Source organism: Molothrus aeneus, chromosome 9, assembly GCF_037042795.1.
Source record: "Molothrus aeneus isolate 106 chromosome 9, BPBGC_Maene_1.0, whole genome shotgun sequence".
NCBI classification, from domain to species: domain Eukaryota; kingdom Metazoa; phylum Chordata; class Aves; order Passeriformes; family Icteridae; genus Molothrus; species Molothrus aeneus.
The window spans coordinates 2,558,729-2,581,171 of NC_089654.1; the positions used below are offsets into that span (position 1 = coordinate 2,558,729).

General features: G+C 42.4%; 1 protein-coding gene across 3 annotated transcripts; it reads right to left on the reverse strand.

The window, feature by feature from the left end:
• Positions 1-792: 792 nt before the first annotated feature.
• Positions 793-21,595, reverse strand: ATG4C (autophagy related 4C cysteine peptidase). Of its 3 annotated transcripts, none has more exons than XM_066555858.1 (12): positions 21,519-21,595; positions 21,202-21,287; positions 18,839-18,969; positions 17,951-18,034; positions 17,074-17,307; positions 14,328-14,649; positions 11,963-12,033; positions 10,677-10,813; positions 8,405-8,483; positions 7,664-7,740; positions 4,595-4,687; positions 793-1,970 (listed from the first exon to the last, which is right to left on the reverse strand). In XM_066555858.1, the coding sequence occupies exons 3-12, from the start codon at positions 18,912-18,914 to the stop codon at positions 1,800-1,802; spliced, it is 1,344 nt and encodes a 447-aa protein (XP_066411955.1). In that variant the 5' UTR covers positions 18,915-18,969; positions 21,202-21,287; positions 21,519-21,595; the 3' UTR covers positions 793-1,799. The 3 variants fall into 3 exon arrangements, with proteins under 3 accessions (XP_066411955.1, XP_066411953.1, XP_066411954.1); XM_066555856.1 differs by having other exon boundaries at positions 4,595-4,714; XM_066555857.1 differs by lacking the exon at positions 21,519-21,595 and adding an exon at positions 21,428-21,446 and having other exon boundaries at positions 4,595-4,714.
• Between the last annotated feature and the right edge of the window lie 848 nt (positions 21,596-22,443).

Genomic DNA, 22,443 nt, shown 5'->3' on the forward strand with positions numbered 1-22,443 from the left:
TTCTGCAGACACAACAGGTTCAGGGGTCTGTGCACGTGGGATTTTTTGAAGGTACCTGAATTCAGGTGGTGGAGTTGTGGAAGAAGGAAAATTCAAGCACCAAGCACAACTTGGGGTCTGATTTCTGTCCACTGCCACCCAAAGGAACCACCCTGAGGCTTTGCCTGATCTTTGCTAAAGCTGCATCTCCTTGTGCTCCACTCACCAGCAATCTTCTCTCTTCTAGCTCGGACATCCACAGTTCTCCTCATTTTGACATCTAAATTCCATAAATATGTTGTTTACTCCCTCTTCTGGGCTATTAATGAAAAATATGAAGATCAGGCCAAACATCCTCACATACCTGTTAGTAAAAAGTCACATTATGCCAAATATTAGCAGTGCAGAGGTTACTGATTTAGAAAAATAATGTCTGGGGTTTTTCCCCTTGAAAACAAATGAACATTTTGTCTCTTTTGAATATTAATTAACACATGCAAATGCACTCTCCAGCCCTGACACAGACACAGACCTGGTCTAGTTCTGCCTGAAATCTATCCATTAGTCACTTCTTGCTCATAAAAGTAAAAGGTGCTTTAATGAACAAATATGATGCTTATTATTTGGATCAGCAACACTTGTGCCTCTGTGCCTGAGCAGCACTTAGACCAGGTAACATTTGGTTTACAACACAACAATAAAATCTGCCTTTATTGCAAATAAACAGAGTATTCACCCCTTACAATATTGGTTTAGATGCAGGATTATATTCACTGTTAGAGGATCTAATATTAATATAAAAGGCACATGCACTTCATGTTTTCATACCTCTTTTATTTCCCAAGCAGCATTAATACGGTTTTTTAAATATTGTATTTACTTTGTTAAAACATGAAACTATTTCTGTACATTTGTTTGCAATCTGAGAACACACACCACCAAGTAATCATTTGTACAGTAACAACACGTATCAAAACAAAAAAATCATCACAGCCCAGAATTTTCCACATCCACCCCCCTTTGCTTTGATTTAAAAGCTGCTCTGGCAGGAGAAGCCTCACCATTATGGTAGCTGAAACAGGAAACAAACACTGCTCTCTTCTAATAATTGTCTCCAGCTGCTTTGATTGGTTGCAGTTAATATTAATAGTATAACCTTTAAAAATTGTGGGGAAAGGTAATACTTTATCTTCACTCCTCATATTAAGGCTCCAAAGCAAGCTTAATGAGAAACCATTAGAAAGTCATAGTGCTAAATAGTATCTTAACTCCCAATTCAGCCTATACAATTATGGCAGCACTGCCAGTGCCACTGACTCCTGATCCATCAGCCTCACCTTTCCAGCAGGAGCTGCCCTGCATGGTGCCAGGGTGGCAGCACAACTGCCAGGGCCCCTTCCCACAGGAACAACTCCAGCTGTGCTGCAGGCAGGACAACGTGGTCTGCACAGCCCTGGATGTGCATCCCTGGCAAAGGCAGCCCCAGCTGGCAGCCCTGCTCAGGAGTGCCTGGAATGGCACAGGAGGGCACAGCTGGCATGTGGGGACTGGCCAGGCACAGCTGGCTCTGAGCACAGCATCTCCTTCACTGCCACAGCTGCACAGACACTCCTCCAGCCAGCAGTGAGCAAAAAGAATTAGGACATACATTAGTAACTGACATCTTAAAGACTTTTAACATATAAAACATTATCATCTTTATGAAAATAGACCAATTTCAGTCGAGGCTTGCCTTTCTGGGGAAGGAATTCAGGTACATTTTATAGTTAAAAGGCAAGTGTTCTCCTGGACAGCTGCCGATGCTCTTGTGTAAAACGTCCTTAAAGCAAGACAAACTCCTCTGTGCTAAATCTCTTCAGCCTTTTCTTCTCATCCTCAGAGAAAAGGTCATTTTCTTCATGGAGTGGACCAGAAGCAAAGTCATAGTCTCTAGAATGACCCTTGACAAAAGTAAACAGGGGATATTTCTCCTTGGATGAAGATTTCAGCATCTAGAATGTAAAACAAACCAGATAAAACATTAATTGGAAATGAAGAAATTCAGCAAGCACAGATATTCACCTGATGATGACTGCCAAGTAAAAAATGCATTATTTTAATGATCTCATTAGACAAAAGCATTGCACAATCTAAACATTTCTTCCTCCTATTAGACATTCACTTCCCTTTCTCAGGCAGCTGCTAATTTCCTGCCTATCCCTGGTTTGGAGCACACAGATCACCTGCATGTGTTGTCAGACCCAGTGCAACAAAGAGAAAGATAAAAGGCTAAAAGACAGAAGATAAAAACCTCTACAAAACAGTTAATGGCCATAAGGGTCTCCTCAAGCCCAGGTGTGAATTCTGCAGCAACTGAGCATCTTTGGGGGGGGGTGGGATTTTTATAGTAGAATCAGCAGGTGCAATATTCAGTGTTTTTATTAGAAGTTCAAACACATTCAGCAATGTAAATAAGGCAGTCAGGAGCACGTGGCTCAAACCAGATTGGTGACAGTCACAAGGAACCAGGGGGCCCAAAATCTAGGCTTATAAATAACAAAACTGAGCATGGAGAAAGGGGGTGTGGGGAATGATAAATACTGAAACTGATCAGCAAAACATCTTTAAGAGCAGATAAAACCCCATTAAACACTGAAAAACATTTCAGCCTTTCAGGGTGTTTTGCCCACTGATTTATTTTTTAATTTGTTTTATTTTTTCCTACCTGCTTGGGAAAAACCAGCCCAGTGTTGCAGTGGCTGCAGAACCACATCAGACTAGAGATACACACTGTGCAGAACTAAAACTCACTGAGCACCATTTCAGGAGAACAATCAGTCTAAACCAGTAAAAAATCCCCAAAGAGATCTTTAAACAGTAAGAACTATTTCAAAAATGACAGTCGGGGGTTGAGGGAGCATTTAAAAAATACGAAAAAAATAAATCAATCCCAGTAAAATCCTGGGGTTCCACTGCCTTGTCTGTGTTCAGCTCTACTGAAACTTCCATCTGCACAACTGAGGGAGGTGAGGAAACCCTAAATACAGGAACAGGGCAAGGAAATGCCTCAACAAAGTCATGGGGAACCTGGTCAGAATTTGTGTGACTCTCATCACACCAGATCTCAACAGTGACCACGGAGACTCTGGAACTCTGAACAACTTGCCAGTTTCCTAATTTACCTGTCTCTAAACATATAAGGCCATAATGTTTATCCTCAAGTATAAAAGCTAAATCTTATCTCTCACCTCTTATTACCCAAAAAAGCAGGCAGAACATGGATCTTTTAGTTCAGCCTCCACAGGGCACACTAGGAATGCACTGGGCTTTATGGTTCAAGAGTTACCACACTACAATTGCAAACAAAGGGAAAAATGATGGAAGAGAAGGAAACCACAAAGGATGTGAAGGAAGGATTGCAAGATCAATGGATAGAATGTTTCTGACACTGTCCCTGTATCCAAACTTTCCCCTCTTTTCAAACTGACACTGCCTGAAATGTATTTCTAGAAAATAATGTCACTAATATTAAAGAGCTTCTATCTAAAATACCAGGATAATAACTCCAACACTTGGGTCAGTCAAGAGTATTTTCACAAACTGTGTTCAGGAAAAAACTGTACTTAATCCCAAACTTGAAAGAACAGAAATAGGAAAAAGATAACTTCTGGAACTGATTTTGTAATGAGATTTTATTCACCATGTTATGACCTTCTATGTGACAGGACAGGAAAACATGGAAGAACAGAAACTTCACTATTTAAACTTTCCATGGATCTGCTGCTTCTTTCCATGAACTTCTACTTCTTTAAATCTATTTTCTACCTCTCTGGGTAAGAATCAAAGAAACAACTTCAGCATCAATCAGTAACTATTTATTATAATCAGTATTAAGTTTAAAAAATGATTTTTTGGCTGTAGTACTAATAGCACTTCTCAGGATATTCCAAGTGCTGGCCAAACATGAATTCCTTGTGCTGCTGTGGTAACTGCTGTGGTTGGAATATTAACATTGAGCCCATCTGCTGCTGCATCCTTTTCACAGAGCATTTTCTGAAGCCACCAAGCACAGAGCAGCTCACAGAACACACTGATGATGCTGCATTTCATACCCTCACATACTGGACTAACTAGGAAGCAAAAACCTTGATTCCAATGGGACCGACATGAATTGAGAGCAGTTTTTCCAGGGGAAGGATGGGGTCAGACAGATTTGCTGGGTGGCACCTGCTCCATGGAGCTCACACCAGAGCCCTGCACTTCCCACCAGCAAAAGCCCCTAGTGCTAGGGAGAAATAATGAACAACTGGGGTTTGCTCCAACACCTCCCATCCCTGCCCAGGGCCGGGCCGCTCCGCAGCACCTCCGCAGGCTCGCCCGGGCCGGCGGCCCCGCTCGCAGGGCTGCAGGGGACATTGGCACTTCACGAGTGCCACCTCGTGGGCCCGCCCGGCGCCAGCCCCGCTCCCTGCCGGGCTCTGCCCGCCCCGCTCCGGCGCTGGGATCAACGCCCAGCGGCGCCAGCCACGAACGCCACCAAGGGAAGCGGGCCGGCTCAGCAGGGCGAGGCTGAGTCTCGTCCCGTCCCCACAGCCCGCTCTGGCCGAGGGATGGATTGGGGAACTCCAGCACCTACCTTGGTGATTTCTTCAGAAGCCTTCTCAAAGTCCTGCACAGTCCTACAGTAAAATCCTATTGTGCAGCTCGGGTCCATTTTTTTGAAGGACATCTTTTTGGGAGAAGGACAGTGGAATGACTGCAGGTTTCCCAATTAAAAACCACAAAACACGGTTACAGTCAGGAATGGCACAGATCCGTGCGTTTACTTTTGTTCCCCCCAACAGCTTAAAACATTCAATCATCTGAATTAAACCCCAGCACACCCTTTGGAAGTGATTTCTCCCACCCCAAATATCCCAGTGATTCCACCCTTCCCCAGCCTGTAAAACCTCCTGCTGTTCAGGCTGCATTGCCCAAACTTCCCCACACACACACCAGGTTAGTTTGGAATCTGTCACAGCTCTGCTGCTCCCAGCAATACTTTATGAATATTCCCAAGGCAGAGAAGGTGAATGCTCTTCTGCAAATTGAATTTGTAACAGCTTTTGCACTATCTTACTGCTTTACTACCACTGCCCAGTGCCCCTTCCCTCCCCCAGCCTCCATAAAAGAGACATAATGGAATAAACCAACCTCATGCATTTTCCTTCAGTAAATGAAATGGGTTCAAAAACCCACAAAACACACAAAAGCAAAACCATATTACAATGATCCACAAGTAGGGAAAAACCAAACATGGCCTGCTTCACAAATGGGTTTTTCCTCACATGAAATCTCTTTCCCTGACAGACGCTGCCCCGCCAGTGCTGTGAGCTGACACTTTCAGCAGCCCTGCTGTAAGACAAAACAAACACAAAACCCCCTTCCCCACGCTCCTCACCCAAATTATGAGAGAAAAATAACAAATATTCCATCTACCCTGATGCTGTGGTTATTTATTACAGGAACTGCAGTTGTGGTGAAGCTCTTTGTCCAATAACTGCAATTATTCCCTCACTTGCTCTCAGAGGGAGCCAGTCCCCTCCAGTCTGCCTCTAACACAGAGGATGACCCATCATCCTCCCTCTATTAAATCCCTTTTTTTGCTAATCACAAAAATCAATCCACAGAAGACAGCACTGGTTCCCAAATCTGAGTGTAACCATCCCTGCAGCAGTTTTACATAATAAAATATATTGTTCTTTCCTGGTGACTACAAACCCGAGAGGTGTTTCTGTAAAACCTCTGCTAAAAAACATCCACCAAGATGATTAGGGCTATTCCTGCAAGATTGGTTTTAGTCACTGCTTTTTCTCCTCACCACTCCAATTTTATAAACAGCAATTGTATTTTTAATATTAATTCCTGATTCTTCAAATGCATAAAAAAAAAAAATCAAACCCTGCCTTCCACATCCCACTCCAGCAGCAGCAACCCTGTCCCTACAGTTGTGCAGGAGCTTTAATGCTGCACAAATCACTGCACAACAAAGAGAAGTGGGGAGGATTTTTTTTTTCCCATTCCTCCAAACAAATGGATGCTGGAAGCCAATACAGAGTGGATTGATTTCCAACTTATTCTGGACAATTTGTCAATTTTGAAAATACTCCCTACAGATAAATCTAACAAGCAACTATCCACACTAAGAAAGCAATTTCTGTTTACTTTTGACATTTCTGGACAAAGATATAATACTATTAAATGCAGCAAGCATTAAATTGCAATCTATTTTCCGTCTGCAGGAAAGCATTAGGATGAGATCAAGTCAAGCTGGCAGCTTGCATACCTTCCAAACACAGCTTAAAACCTTGCTATTATTTAGAAATTCAGATTAATGCCAGTCTGCAGCACAATTTTGAGGCTGAGTCATAGGAACAGAACCCAAAAGATGTTTTTGTAGCTTGGCCACAGCAGGACCTTAAGGAATTCACCTCAGCTCTGCTGCTCTGTGCTCTTCCCACATCTTTTGTCTGGTGTTCCCCAAAGTGTAAAATCTTCAGGGGCACTGGAGCAAAACACAGCTGTGAGGATAAGGGGGAAGGAGCTGGCACTCAGCACCTCCTGCTCCAAACACCTCCACAGGGCAACCCCAAAGGAATCCCTAAACACAAAGGGCAACCCCAAAGGAATCTCTAAACACAAAGGGCAACCCCAAAGGAATCTCTAAACACAAAGGGCAACCCCAAAGGAATCTCTAAACACAAAGGGCAACCCCAAAGGAATCTCTAAACACAGCCACACCTCCTGCCTGGGCTATCTGCTGACCCCTTCTGCTGCTGTGTTCTTCTGCTTCATCCAGAACCTTCTCACGTCCTAGAGAATCCTCCACTTCTATGTTGTGTAACATGTTAACTAAAGCATTTTGCTAAGCATAAATAATGACAAACATGAAGTGTTTGCTGCAAGGACTTGACACCAGCCCTGTGCAGGCCCTTTGGGATGTTTTATTTATATATCAATAGTTCTCCTGAACAGCATTTGATGGGATTTTGCTCCAGCCCTGCCCTGGAGCAGCTGCTGCTGCCCTGGCTGTGGATGCCCCCTCAGGCTGAGCCAGGAGCTGCTGGAGTTCACCTGAAGCTGGGCACAAAACCAAGGAGAGTTTGTGTGCATGGCCCTGAGGATGTGACTGTGAGTGCTGAGGCACTGAGCATCTCCTTGCAGCTGACAATGTTTTCCCAGGGCAGCTGTAAATTGAGTTCTCCAATCACTTCCTTTAGCTCCATCTATTTCCAGGCTCCTACTATTGAACATCACAGGAATTCCCCCTAATGTTGCTTGCAATTTGAATTAAAAAAAAATAAAATAAAATGACCAAAAAGACAAACTTATCAACCCCAAATCCAAACAGGTTTAAGATCTACAAATATCATCTATTTTCTTTGATAGGAAATCACTTAAATGAAGTAATCTCCATCTATTTTGGAGATTTTATGATCATTAAAAAGAAAACAGATGAAGATTAATGAAGTAAAAATTAAACCTCCATATTGAGATTTAACCTCTGGTCATTTTTGTTGATTATAGGCCTATAAAGAAGGGCAGGACATTGATAAATAACATATAACTGTAAAACCATAAAGCTGCAGCTAGCTAGAACAGCTCTAAATAATTAGTGTTTGATTCATATGGGAAGAAAACAGTGCCAGCTCTATATCCATAGTACCTCAAGAGGGAAATCCTTTATGCTGACATCTACAAAAGATTGGCAGTAATGAGGATCCATGTAAATCAAACTGTCATCTGCAAGGACAAAACAGAAGACAAGTAATTCAAAAAACACCTTATTATTACACTGCTTACAATCCAATTTCTATGCAGAACAGCTGGAAAAAAAGCCAGTGAGTAACTGCTTGCCAGGCTGATACTCATTGACTGAAGCATAGGTTTTTGCAGGACAGATTAACTTTTGCATAATCAAATATGCTTGTATAAGCAGAATTTTTATAAAGTGATGAAACTGTCATTTAATTTTTGGTGATAAAATTACTTTTACAAACACACAATTATATTCTGGAGTTTGCATATGAAAAATGTATCACCCTGCTTCATCCTGACAGCAAGAATATATTGCTTGTCATTTAGGCATCAACTAACACCACTTAAAGCAGGAGAGAGTAAATACCTAAATAAGAACTGCCAGGCAGGAACAGCAAACGCTCCTCAAGTTTGGTGAAACAGATAAATTATGCCTTGTTTATGCAACAAGGGAAATTAAATGTACATTTTACAGAATCCAATTACTCCGTGGGGTAAATGACAAATGGCTGGACTTGGGGAGATGTGATGAATTAATAAGGTGCTCATTTTACTATTTTAATCACGCTATTTCCCACTGCTTCAGTATTAACTTCCTAACTCTGAGAGAAAAAAATACTGAGGAGACATAACACAGTCAAACACTAACCTTGGAATCCAGCAAAGTAATAGGATTGCTTGGGTCTGCCACCAATGATGCCAACACAGTACTCCAGGCTCAAAATTCCCTAAAACAAGAACAGGGAATCATTAAGATTAACCAAAGTATTAAACTGAATTAAAATATTTGCTCTTTGCTCTTTTAGGCAAATGGTTTTGGTTTTTTTTTTAAGATTGACTCCGTGACTTCCTGAGGCTTGACCAAAGTGGAACCACACCAGCAGATATTCCAGAGACTTCCCATGAGATACCACACATGTTTTTGGGGAGGAGACAAAATCTCATGTCACATATTGAGCACCAGTTCCTCAGTCCAAATATCCCAAAGTACTGAGATTTCCAGCTTTCACACACATTTACATGCTGTGCCCCTGGGGACTCCCTTCTTTTTGCACTCGAATGGACAAGCCTGGCCAGAGCATCAGCTTTTACATCCTGGGCAGAAATGCCAGCTGAAGTTAGGAGTAACTAATTACAAGGTCCAGCTCCAAAACCCCATATCCAAGGAGGAGAGAGCAACACACAGCAGCCAGGCCCCATAAACATCCCTGCAGGTGGCCTGGGGGGCACAGGAACCAGAACCTTCTGAAGGCTGAACTTTTGGGAAGGGGACATTACTCAGTGTAAGAAGGGAATTTTTCTTTCAACAGGAAGATTGATATTGTCAGACTACTCACACCAAGGCTTCTCAAGAGAAAACCTTCCCTGCTTAGACAAGGATAAAGTCACTTAAAAAGCTCCCCTGAGATGCTACGGAGTCAAACCCAGCATGGTTTACACAGGTTAAGGAAGTGATGCTTATTTAAAATGAGAATGAGTAGGTTTCCTGAAAGATCTTCTTTAAAATATAAATGAGAGGGTTTCCTTAGCAAATGCTCTGAGCACCACAGAACACTCAGGCAGATCAGAGGCAAAGGCTCCAAGAGCCAAGGAGGGCAGAGCAGAGAGGGAGCAAAGCTGCTCAGAGTAATGGATAACTGTTTAATCTATGGCAAGCTTCTTGTAAAAGTGAATTATAAAAAATTTATCCATTTTCACCCATAAATATAAAACCCTCTGTAGAAATTACCTCTTGTGCTACACTCTAAAATCTGCATTTTTAACTTAAAGCCAGACTCCAAGAAATGTGGTCACTTCTTGGGAACAGTCAGGGCAGACACTGGAGTGACTGATTCAGGCAATTGAGAGCCCTCTTATCTCAGCCTCCATCAGGCTGCAACAGCCTTGGCAAGGGAGCAGCAGGAATCACTCACTACAGCCAGCTGAAAACTAAAACTTTCCCAAACCAACTGTCTGAAAACACAAGGAAAACGATCAGGGAAAAATTGAATAACAATTTAAGTTCATAACTTGAAGGTCTTTACCAGTCTGTCTTCCCATGCCAGTAAAAATCAAAATGTTTTCCTGAAATGTTACACTGAACAGAAAGCCACAAAATAAATCATGTTACAGACTCTCAGCCTTTGTCCGTGCTCCTACACCGGGGTAAATTAAAAATGAACCCAAAATTTTCAGACAGATCAGGAGGAGCATGGACAATGAAACAAAAGCAGCAGGGCTAAGAGAACAAGGCCTTCCCTAAGAGGAGCAAGAGGCAGGATTACAGCACAGCCCCAGGTACCTGCAGAACCTCTGCTGACAAAACCACAGCACACACTCCCCCCTCTGCCTTCTCCTCCAGTTTGCCTTTGTTCCAGCTCATTTTTATTGTGGTAACTGCTTGCTGCTCCTGCACCACCATCCTCAGAAACATTCATCCAGACAGGGAAAAAACAATTCAGGTAGTGAATAAAAATATCAAATAATTCCATGGGAACAAAGAGACAAAAGAAAACGGGAAGAACAGACAGGCAACAACTTGAAACCATTTGAACCATTTTCTAATTTAAGAAAATAAGAAACAGAGCAAGGAATGGAGTGTATTTATATTTTAAAATGCTGCCTGATCCTTAGTTACATATGCCATTAGAGTCCTGCTAGATTAAATTACCATTTGTAATTTGAGGCACTGCATTAATGTCTTTTCAGGTGGCTGCTGGAGGAGCAGGACAGTTATCACTGCCTTACCAAGGGACATCATGTGCTCTGCAATTATGTCTGATCTCATAATAGGGAAATTTCAAATCTGTAAAGTCAAACTTTACAACCTTCAACTGTAAAATCCCCACCACAGGTTTAATGGGGAGAATCACCCTCGTGAAGTTGCTTTTCATATCCCCTTGTGGCACTCTTTGAAAAATGACTGAACCCTCATTTCCTACCTTTACAAACTCCAGGTAGTCTGTGTTTGTTCTCTCTCCACCGAGTCTCACAGGAACCAATATAATGACAGCTTTTGTGCCTGCTTTCCCAGAAGCCACAAAGGAGCACTGCCTGTCAATAACATCCGAGCTGTAGACTGAGACACACAGGGAGATTCCAATTTCAAAGAGAGCCTCCAGGTGTTAGGGACACACCCCCAACGTGGCATCCCAGGGTGACAAAGGAGAACTGCAGCCCCTCCAAACCTTGCTGTCCTCCCAAAACACAGCCCAGCTGCTGGAGCCCGGGATGCTGAGAACTTCACACTGTCTGTGCTGCCAGGCACTGACCCTCAAGGGAACACTGCTAAAATCTGACCTAAAGCCAGGAAGAAGGCTTCCAAAATGGAATTACAGAACTAGAATTACAGGTAAGCAGTTTGAATAGAAGTGTGTAGTATCACATGGTGAAAAATGGAAAGTTTTAAAATATAGTAATATTTATAGCAAGATAGAGCTTTTAGAACAGTAACTAGTCCTTCTTCACCTTCTTCCTCATGAGTTCTAATAATATTGTGGAATTATATTTAAAAAAAGTCCACGTTATGAGGCACAGGTAGTTGGTTATTAAGTTAAAAGTAAAAACAATTTAAGTATCATTTCTTAATTAGACAGTTTATCCTTAAAAAACCTTATAAAAAGAGAGATAAAACTCCATTTTGAAATTGTTAAAGTACTATAGAACTCACAATTTATAAGACTGTAATATAAATAAGAGCTAATAAACATCCAAATCCAAACAAAAAATACCATCTCACACATTTAATCCCAACTCTAAGAAAAAAAAAACAAAACAAAACAAAAACTCAACAGCCAGGTGACTCAGAACCAGTGCTGAGCCTCCTCACTCCCAGCAATATTCTGTGGAATGGGAATCGCTGCTGCTGAGCTGCAATGCCAAGGAAATGCAGAAGGGGTAGGTCAGGAGAAAGCCAATAAATATTTATTGCTGCATATAAACTTCTAAAAGGAATAATTAAAACTTGAAAGCTTCCAGCTAACAGAAACATCTCCATGTAAAAGGAGGAGAGGAATAACTGATTTGCTGATTTGGAATTCCACTATACAATACCAAACCAGCAATGAACAATCTGCACATATCAAGAACCCCTTTGTCTACAAAATCTCAATTTTGTGAATCCACTTCATAGGGATTTTTGTTCCCTTTAAAGCTCTATTGTTAAGTGCTAACTGAAAAGCATAAAAAGCATTAAAATGTTTGCAAAAATCTACAAAATCACAGTTACCTGTACAATCCTGGGCAACATAGACTGTTACTCCTTGCAGCTCAGGGTCTCTTGCTTCTTCAACAGCTTTTCTAAGTGCAAACACAAAACTATTCAACTTGCCATTCATTAAAAAAAATTACCAATAAACAAACAAATTATTTTGGCTTTTTTAGAAACAGGTTGATTTTGATTGTTTGTGATAGTTTTTTGTTTGTTTGGGTTTTTATGGGGGTTATTTTGTTTGATTCAAGACACCTTCCCTTCCTGACAAAAACAAGTGGTAGGGTGGGATTTTTTAATTTGTTGTTAAATACTGGAGGCCAAGATCCAGCTTGTAGCTTCCATGGGTGCCTTGGCACCACATTTTTCCAAGCCAAGATGACAATGTCTGGCTATTTACAAGAAACAATGGAACTCATAAAAAAAGGCCCCAAATCCCACAATAACTTCCAATGAAATTCATATTCATTACTTTGTTTCTTTCTGTTTATAACCATTTTCTGTCATGTAGATTGATGATAAAGGTTAAGTTTGCTGACAAAAATACTATTTTCAACTCATTAGATCTCTTTATTTGACCTCAGTTCATATAACAAGCCACAAATTAGCACCTGGAAATAAAAAGTTTCACCAAAACTTTCAAAAAGATAATTACAATATTAGAGTCTCCTCAAAAGACTAAGAGTAACAAACCTAAAAATTAAAATAAAATCCATGTTGATAGTCAAAACCATCTACCAGGGACAACATTTGCAAAGAAAGGGAACTGTTCAATATCCAGGATTTAGCTTTGATTCCAAGCACAAACCTGCATTAAATGGTCACTATCCCTTTATTCCCCACTCTATTTTGAGGAATGGTTTAATAGTGCTGCTGCAAGAGAGAAAGCTCCAGGAAAGGAAAGCTCTGCAGCTGGAAATCACCCCTGGGGCTGTGGTGCACCAAACCCCCCTGCTCCATTAGGCAGACAAATAATTTAATAGATAATTTATTAAAGCAAGCAAAAAAATCTGACTGCTTCCACCTTGAGAAAAAAGTAGAATAAAGCCCATTAAAAATGCTAAACTCCTACATCCCTGTTTGCATCTGCAGGGATGCACACCTGATTATTTCAGTACAGCTGCACTTCAGATTAACATAACATTTACACTAAATATCAAATTCTCCTATTTTTGTATATATATATATATATATGCATGAACTTTGCCTTCTGCTGCTTAAATGATTTATTAGTGATTTGGTTTATAGGTAAACTGGAATCCATTAAAAAAAAATAAACATAAAGACTAAAAAAAAAAAAAACAAAACCCCAAAACATTCAAAGAATTGGATATCAAGGCTCACGGTATGGAAAAATTTGACTTTCGACTTTTTTTTTTTAACCACGCTGAATGTCACAGACCCTTTACTTTTACTGGGATATAATTATAATATTAATAGTCCCATACATTTACAGTTTCACAAGAATTTGATGTGTGCAAAGAAATGCTGAAAACATCAATTTTAGCTCTGACATTTCATTACACTATCAGTACATTACAGCCCCCAGGTTACAGTATAAAAAAAATCTCTAATCTTATGCATGTTCCAAGGTTGAAAGAGTGGTTAGTTTGTAGAACATTTCACTAAATGCAGCTCTACTTAAAAGGGTTTGGGAGATACTTGGGATTCCACAAGAAAACAGGAATGTTGTGTTTTTTCCTGAAATAAGATTGACAAAAGCTCAGCATTCAGTTCCTGCACCTGCTGCTATTTCCCTTCCTGCCTATGAAAAAGCTCTGGAATTGCTCCTGCTATGGGTGTTTTACAAAGCTAATAATGAACAGTTTGCTGCTCAGTTAGGCTGAAGCAATCTCAGGACACTCAGAAATGCTCCTCTGTGATGTGCCAAAGGAAAGGAGCAGAGAACTGAAGGTGTTTTACCTCAAAATGTCCAAAGGGAAGGAGCAGAGAACTGAAGGTGTTTTACCTCAAAATGTCCAAAGGGAAGGAGCAGAGAATGGAAGGTGTTTTACCTCAAAATGTCCAAAGGGAAGGAGCAGAGAACTGAAGGTGTTTTACCTCAAAATGTCCAAAGGGAAGGAGCAGAGAATGGAAGGTGTTTTACCTCAAAATGTCCAAAGGGAAGGAGCAGAGAATGGAAGGTGTTTTACCTCAAAATGTCCAAAGGGAAGGAGCAGAGAACTGAAGGGGTTTTACCTCAAAATGTCCAAAGGGAAGGAGCAGAGAATGGAAGGTGTTTTACCTCAAAATGTCCAAAGGGAAGGAGCAGAGAATGGAAGGTGTTTTACCTCAAAATGTCCAAAGGGAAGGAGCAGAGAATGGAAGGTGTTTTACCTCAAAATGTCCAAAGGGAAGGAGCAGAGAATGGAAGGTGTTTTACCTCAAAATGTGCGCCACCACGGCGGGCCCGTACCAATCCCCCGCCATCTTCCCGGATTTCTTCCCGTACTCTATCAGCTGGTGCAGCCCAAAGGCTGCCAGGGGGGAGTCCCCAAACCAGGAGATGATTTTCCTGTGATAAAGCTCGTTCCTGCTCTCGGTGCCATCCCAGTCCCTCCTGGCAGGGGGCCGGGCCAGGAGCCGGGGGTCCCTCTCAGCCGTGAGCGACGCCTCCAAGGAGGCCGTGAGCTTTCTGACGGTGCTGCTGGGCCAGGACTCCGAGTCACAGCCGTCCATGGCCAGGGCTTCTGGCCACACCCAGGCTGCAGCAGGAAAAGGGAAAATCCTCGTTAACATTCGTTTTATGCCATAATTAGCAAAGCACTTCCCTTTGTCCCCCTCATTAAAGTGATAATGTGTGTTTTACATGGTGCTGTTAACAGGTGAACAAAGAATTCTGGAAGAGCAGCATTTGCTTTGATTTTTCTGGTGATTTTTTTGGTGACCATCCCAGTCAGCTGAATAAAGAAAATACACCTGATTACAGGTAAGAACTCTCTTACATACTAAATACATGAATGTTACTTCAATACTACTCAAAAACCTTTTATCCGGGTCAAACAAGAAGTTCCAAAAGCTCTTAATTCTTCTCATTTTTCAGTTATTAAAAAACCAGGCAGACCTGAGGAATTATTGATGTAAAAGCAAACATTTCTTCCTGGCAAAATGGCAAAGGAGATCAGCAGAAAAACAGGCAGGCATTATTTTTTCATTCACTAAATTCATTGATTCCTTTAGATTACAAGGAAAACTTGTTTAAATATCATTCAGTATCTCCAGTCTGCTTTTCCAGCTGAAGGTTTCCCTATGGATGATGCATTCCACACAGCATTCCCCCTGCAGAATGGGGTTCAGCAGGCCCAGGAAGATGCCTGGAATTGTCCCCCAATTCCAGCAAGTACTCCCAACACAGAGCCAGCTCAGTGAAACATCCTCACAGGCCCTGCTCCTCTGGGCTCTCAGCTTCACACTCCAGCCAGTGTCTCAAGCAAAGGCATTTCAAAGTAAAACTTCAAATTTAAAATCAAAACTCATTCCCAACAACCTTCAGCAATATCTGGAACATTCCACATGGCAGTGGAAGTGTAAATATCTCAGCTAGAAACTTCAGGCAAGTTTTGCTTCCTAACAGAAACAACAGCATTAAACAAGAACAAAAACATCTCTGGGAAAAGAGTAAACAGCCATGAAAAACTTCCTGTAAACATCTAAATATGTTTCCAAAGCTGCCCAGATCTCATAAAAAGCTTTTCAAAAGATAATTCACCAGCTGTCAGAAGACCAAGTGAGGAGCAAAGCAGCCCAGAAAGACCATCCCTACCCCATCTTTCTGTGGATTTGGATTGCCACAGGAACAAGAGCACTCTGGAATCGCCCCATCATCTTCCAAATTAGGATACAAGGGGGACACACAAGGAATTCTTTGGAACCGCGGATTTTTAAGATAGAAACCTGAGTGGTTTTTGCTTGGGGTTACTTCCAAATGAGCCATTACACACTCCTGCTCACAGGGAGTCTTCTGGGCAGGTCTTGAATTTCTTTCAAATGTATGTATAAGAAGAGTGATATTTAAGGGATTTGTGTTCTCAGCAGAAGTATTTACACACTTTTTGATCTGTGCAGTCAGTTGAAAGAGATAATGAATGTTTCATGAGTTAAATACCCACAGCCAAAGGCACATTCACCGAGCCAACCCCACAGCTCAGTCCTGACACTGCTGGAACAGAGACTCTGTGCTGCAGCTGGGTTGGGACCTTGCTCCCAGCTTCCATCAGAGCTGCACAGCCAGGGCAAAGTGTGATCAAAACGGGCTTTCAGAAGGATCTTGTGCTGGAGTGTTCCTGAGAGCCCACAAATGGCTGAGGAAACAATGCCCTGTGTTCTCCCAACCCCCCCGGGTGGTCAGGCCCGTGCCTTGGCTCATTCTGAAGCAAGCAATGGATGACTGCTCTAAAGGGACTGGCAATGGCATGGAAGGAAAAGGTGTTTAACTCTGCCAGCCTAAAATGCAGGAAGTGGCCCAGCCTGGAAGAATGAGGAGATGGACACTCAGCCCATGGCAGCAGAAAGTGTCCCACAGCTCCTAAAGCTTCGGCTGGCTGTGACTGAGGGAGGCCTTTGAGACAGACAGTGGTAAGGAAAAAAGGGAAGTTCCTCTCTAAGTACACGGGGGAAGGGCAGGAATGACACAGTGAACATTTCCACACAGAGAATGATGTATTGAAGTTACATTAGAATCCTTCTAGGGACTCAATATATTAACACCAGAAGAAATTCAATAATGGAGAACTTTAGAACTGAGAAAAGAACATCACTTCTGCCATAGCCCACAGCTATGGGCTGGGGAACTTACTCCTACATCTGGAGTTGAAGAAACAATCAAATTTCCAGAGAACTGGGCATGTGCATGGGTAAGAACACCCAGACAGGGGAATCACACTTTTGTGATGTACTAACTCACACCTGGATATTGGGAACTCCACAGAAGTTTGCTTTGGCACACTTTGGTTCTCAGAAAAGGAAGGCCAGGACAGCCCAGTCTCTGTGCAATGGGACACAATTCCAACAGGAGTGAGGAGCCCACAACCAAAACCAGCTGGTCCTTCAGATTTGGGATAAAAAAAGGCCATTTTGGTCTCTACAGCATGCCTGTGCTTATGCAAACACAGAGATCTTCTCTAACTCACCTCTTCCAAGGAAATGAAGCATCAGCCCCTGCGCCAGCAGCATCTGCCCCGTTCTGAGCGTGCAGCCCCAGCCACAGTCAGTGGTCAGAGCAGAGCCCTTGATCTGAGGGAACTCCTCTCTGTAGGTCAGCCAGATCCTAGAAATGAAATCCTTGCGGAATTCCTCAACGTTCCCTGAAATCTCGGTGCTGATTTTGTCAAAACTCGACCCATCTGTAGAGAGCTCCCCAGATTCTGCAAGGCAAAGCACAGCTTAAGCTCTAATTAATTTGTTATGGTACTTCTGTGATTAGAAAGCAAGTAACAAGTAGCAAATTTAGTAGAAAAACAAATTTACAAAAATTCACAATTGCCTGAAGTACAACAAAGGAAAACTGGAAGGCCAACATAACAGAAATGTGCCAGATCTATAAAAAAAAATAAAAGGGAAAAATCCAAAGAACCATGCAGACACCACTGTGCCAGTGGAACCACTGACCTGCAAGTAAGTGCTTAATTCACCCAACTGTGAATGGGCAAATAAAGAGAGAGACTTAAAAAACTGCACACTGGAAAGTGATAACAAAGGTGTGGGTGCAGTCACCCTGATCAGGCCTTGTCACTATTTCCATCAGGAGTTTTTAGAGAGAAAATCTCCAGTTGATGGTAAATGAAGTGCAAATTACAACACAAATTTTTACAGAAAGCACAAGGTTTTGGTGTAAAATCTGAATAAAGCAGGTTAGGATGGGCTGCATTAGAGGTGGACATTTAAATGAGTATTTTCTAAGCTTTTCATATTTACATTTTGGATTTGGTAATTGTTAATGGCAGTCTTTCTAGAAGATTAAAAATACCTTATTCCTGCTGAGGAATGAGCCAAGAGCTCTGTACTCACCCTCAGTTTTGAAGTGGTAACATTTTCCCAGCAGAAAAACTGGAGAGTTCCGACTGAAGTAAGTTTTTGTTTTCAACACCCAGCCTGAAACAGATGCAAAACAAATACAAATTTGTGACTGAACTTTCCAAAAGGAAATGCTGACAGCATCTGGTTAAGCCAAAGGTAACCCTTGAAAGGGGAATAAAAAAAAAAGAAGCATTGATATTGGGTTTTGGTCTCATAAAAAATCCCATAAAAGGTACAATGGCTACTATTCCCTTTCAACCATGTGACAGCCTCAAAGAAAGCAGGAAAAAAAGGGATCTTTTCATCTTGTCAGACATCTCCAAAACTCAGCTATGATTAATAAAGTTTCTCAAAAATCTGGTGGTAAATCTGAGCAACCTCAGTCCTAAAGGGAAAGCAGAAAAATCAAGGACAGATTAGTAAAAGGGCACACTTGAAAATCTGGTTGCTCATAAACGAATTCCTGATGTTCAGCTGTGGAAAAATGTTACTCAGGGGTAGATTCTTCAGTGGAATTTGTATCTCACACACCATCCTATTTTTTTCTATAAAAGCACATTTATAAACAAAATAAATCTTGGTACAGATGATTCCATGTTATCCTTGTTTAAAAGCCTATGCAAATCTAGAGCAATTTACAGAATATATTTACTGTTTGCAAAAGAAGTAATTCAAAATGAAATTATGCAAGATTTGTTTGAAAAAATGAAAAGCAAAGGAAGTTTTTTAGTGGGGCTAATTTATAACATCAAAGAAGAACCTGTTACAAGGGCCACATTGCATTTGTAGTATTAATTAGTTATGATTCCATCCATGCCAACAAGAAACACTCCATTCCTTTTAACGAGGACACATCTCACCACACTCTGCTCCACTTACTGTATTTCATGTTGTGCCATGCAGACATAAACTTTGATTTGATCTTTTCTACTTCATCTGTCCCCGTGGCCTCCATATTCAAATTCCAGAGAAAAAGCCATCGCTGTCTTGTGAGGCTTTCAGTTCTGCTGCTGCAAAAACCAAAATATAAACACTCAGCAGCCCCCACTCAGGCACTTAAACCCAACGCGGCCAGGAACAGCAATAAACTCACAGAGCCCTCCACCACCAGGCACTGAGAAGCAATCCTGCGTCCCATGAATAAGTAATAAAATAATTTAATTCCAAATATACACCAATAAAAGCACTACACAAAGCTAAATAAAAGATAATGTTCTCCAGCAGCTCTGCCTTGTACCATGAACTGCTCCAGAGCACAAAACCTGTGCTGGCACACGAGCACACTCATTTTATCAGCACTGAGGTGGAGAGAGGACATGCAGCCCACGAAACAGAGAAGATGCTGCTCTTTTCTGCTGAAGAGAAAACAAAAAGCACTTCTTGTGTTAAAATCCACCACAGTGCTGGCTAATTTTGTAAAAACTCCTGATAAATTTTCTAAGGAAATGCACCTTTACAGGCTCTTTCTGTGCTGCAAGGTAAGACAGATTTCACCTTAAAAGCAACCTGAACTGGTAACAATTGGTAATAAATACATCAATAAATAGGTAATTGGTAATGCCTTGTATCCCTGTTTCCAATAAATCTGGGAAAATAGGACAGAATCACCTCCAGAGTCCAGCTGCCCCATTTGTAACAGGAAGTTTGCTGTAATTAACAGAACTGCCTTCCCCACGTGCATTCTGTCAGTGGATCCACCTTGAAATACCTGACACACAAAGTTCCTGGATGGTATTTGGTGGCCCAAACCCTTGCACAGAGAGATGGAAAATTAAGAGCTCCTGCTTCAACAGCAGCTCTTGTGGGACATCAGAAGTTGATCAACAGTGGGACATCACTGCAGCCTTCACAGAATTTTTATCTAAGTCCTGACAGCACCAGCTGACATGAGCAACAGTGAACTTCCTCATTTAATTAATAAACTTGAGCCAGGAAAAAGCCTCCTTGCTTTAAAAGGAGTATCTAGAACTGTATTTACCTTTCTGTGTGCTATTCTCCATGAAACAGGGATCAAAAGCGGGACAAAGACTTAACTGGGTCACTTCTCTCCACTGGGAACAAATTTTAAGTAAACCCAATCACTGACAGTGTAATTAAGGAGAGGGTGAAGATGTCAGGGTGGCAGCATCACCTGAGCCTGAGGGTACTCACACACATCCACGTTTTGGGGATCTGCAATCTGCTGCCCAAACCAGCCCCAGCACTTTCCCACTATTCCCTCATATTATCTCATAAAAATCTGATTTTTGACAAAAAAAAAAAACAACAGTGCCAACTCACTAATATGAGGGAAGGCTGAGGTTTTCCTAGTGAAAATAACAAGTGTCTACATCCCTGCTGTGATTAGTCTTGTGTTAAGCTGGGGAAGGAAGAAAAGGAGAATTTCAAGCTGGGTTTTAACTTCCTGCCTTTTCCCCCTCTTTTTTCTTTAGGAAAAAAAGGAAAGGCTGACTGTATCACCAGCTCTAGACAGCAAAGTGGCGAAATGAACTTTTTCAGGAGGAGTGTTTAGTCCTGTGTTCCCTCATATGATCCATCAGCATCAACCATTTATCCAGACACCACTGATTGCCTTAAAAACCAATTCCTGTAAAAGCTTCCTCTGGCTAAAATTAGAAATGAAACAAACTCTACAGTTCTGAAACGGCTTGAAGACAAAATTATGTAAATGAGAAAGAAGCTAATTTTCTTTTCAAAGACAATGGTCACCACAGCACATTTATCTTTCCTCTCGGTACATTTCCTCTCTGACATTATGCTAAAGATGCAAAAAGGGCTTCCAAAAATGCTAACACAAACCAGGTATAATTTTTTCATGGGGAAAACACAGGTTCTTCCCATCAATGCAAGAAATCATCAGTAAGAGTTCCACCGACATTAATGGAACAGCAGCAGGAATATTAAAGGTCCCAGGAATATTAAAGCCAACGGGCTTGAATATCAAATTACCAAAGCGCACGGTTTTCTCCCGAAGTTGCCTGATTTCTGAAGTTGTTCAGACGCACATCACGAGGATGATGTTCCCTCAGGGAGAGCAGGACACGGCTGGAACTGAGCCCCAGCTCCTGAGCCCCCTGAGGGGATCCTAAACCCCCAAAACAGCGTTTGTTTGCATAAACAGCAGAAAAGCAACGCAAGCTGCCGGTAAGACCGCAGCGGGAAGGATGAATGAAGCCTCACTGGGGTAATTATAAGATAAATGATCTCCTATTAACTAAGACCTCTCTGGTTTTCATTTGTACCTTGACGGAGCCCGGAGCGGCAGCAGTCAGCGGCACCCACACGGAAGAAGGACGGGGAGCAGAGGCCGGAGGTCATTTCTGAGGCGCTGCAAACACATTCGAGGGCAGTTAGAAACGATACTGGGAAGGCGGCTCGCAAAGAAAACCAGATTATTCCCCAGTCCTGCAGCAGGGACGGAGCGCTTCGCCCGGCAGGACTCGCAGCCGAGCAGGAGCCCACACGCACCGCGGCAAGGGGCTCCCGGCCCCACAGGACACGGCCGCGCCCGAGCTGCCGCCGCGGAGAGCCCGTCCCGCCGCCGCCGCCCGCCGCTCACCCCTCACGGAGCCGCCTCCGCCATGCCCGGGGCCGCCCGGGCAGCGCGCGGCCTCCCGGCGCTGCTCCGGCCGCGGCGCAGCGGCGCGTGAACTACAACTCCCGGCGGGCGCCGCGGCGGGGCGAGGCGCGGCGAGCGGCAGGGCGGCGCAAGGCACGCTGGGAAGTGTAGTCCGGAGGGAGAGCGGCTGGGAGGCGGGAGGGAGGAAGAGAACGGAGGAAGAGGAGGGAAGGAGGGAGGAAGAGGATGGAGGGAGGCGGTCGGGTCGGGCCGCGGCTGGAAGCGAAATCCCAACCCCTTCACGGGGTCTGCGGCTGTCCTTCAACAGCGCTTCTCACTTTGCTCGGGTTTTTTTTAGGAGGGGCCTGGTGTTTGATTTTTTTTTTTGTGGTTTTCTTTGCGTGTGGTTTTTTTAATTTTTTTTTGTGCGTGTGTGGTTTCCTTTTTTTGGTTTAGGTGGTTTTGGTTTTTTTTTTTGTTTTTGTGGGCTTTTTGTTAGTTTTGTTTTGCTTTTGTTTTTTAATTCCGTGTCTTTTGATTTCTCCACAGCAAAATGCTATTCATGTCTCCAAACTCCCTGAAGGATTTCAATTTCCAGGCTAAATACCCAGCTGAGTGTGCTCTCTTTTATTTCCTCTCTAAAAGTCCCACCAAAACCACTGCATCTCCTCTGTCTCTCCTGAGGGTTTTTTTAGGTTTTTTTAAAAGTGTTTTGTAAAGTAGGTTCTTCATTAATCTGTTTGTCTTAAGCTGCTTAAAAATACTCATTGGCTGTATCGGGAGCCAAGCTTAAAAAAAAAAAAAAGTGCAGGATTTGTGGAGGATTGAGTTGAATTTCTCAGCTGTCTGGAACTGGCATTAGTGCTCAACATCCTAAGATCCTAATATTCCTGCTTTCCCTGGTACTCACCAGCCCAATTTTGGG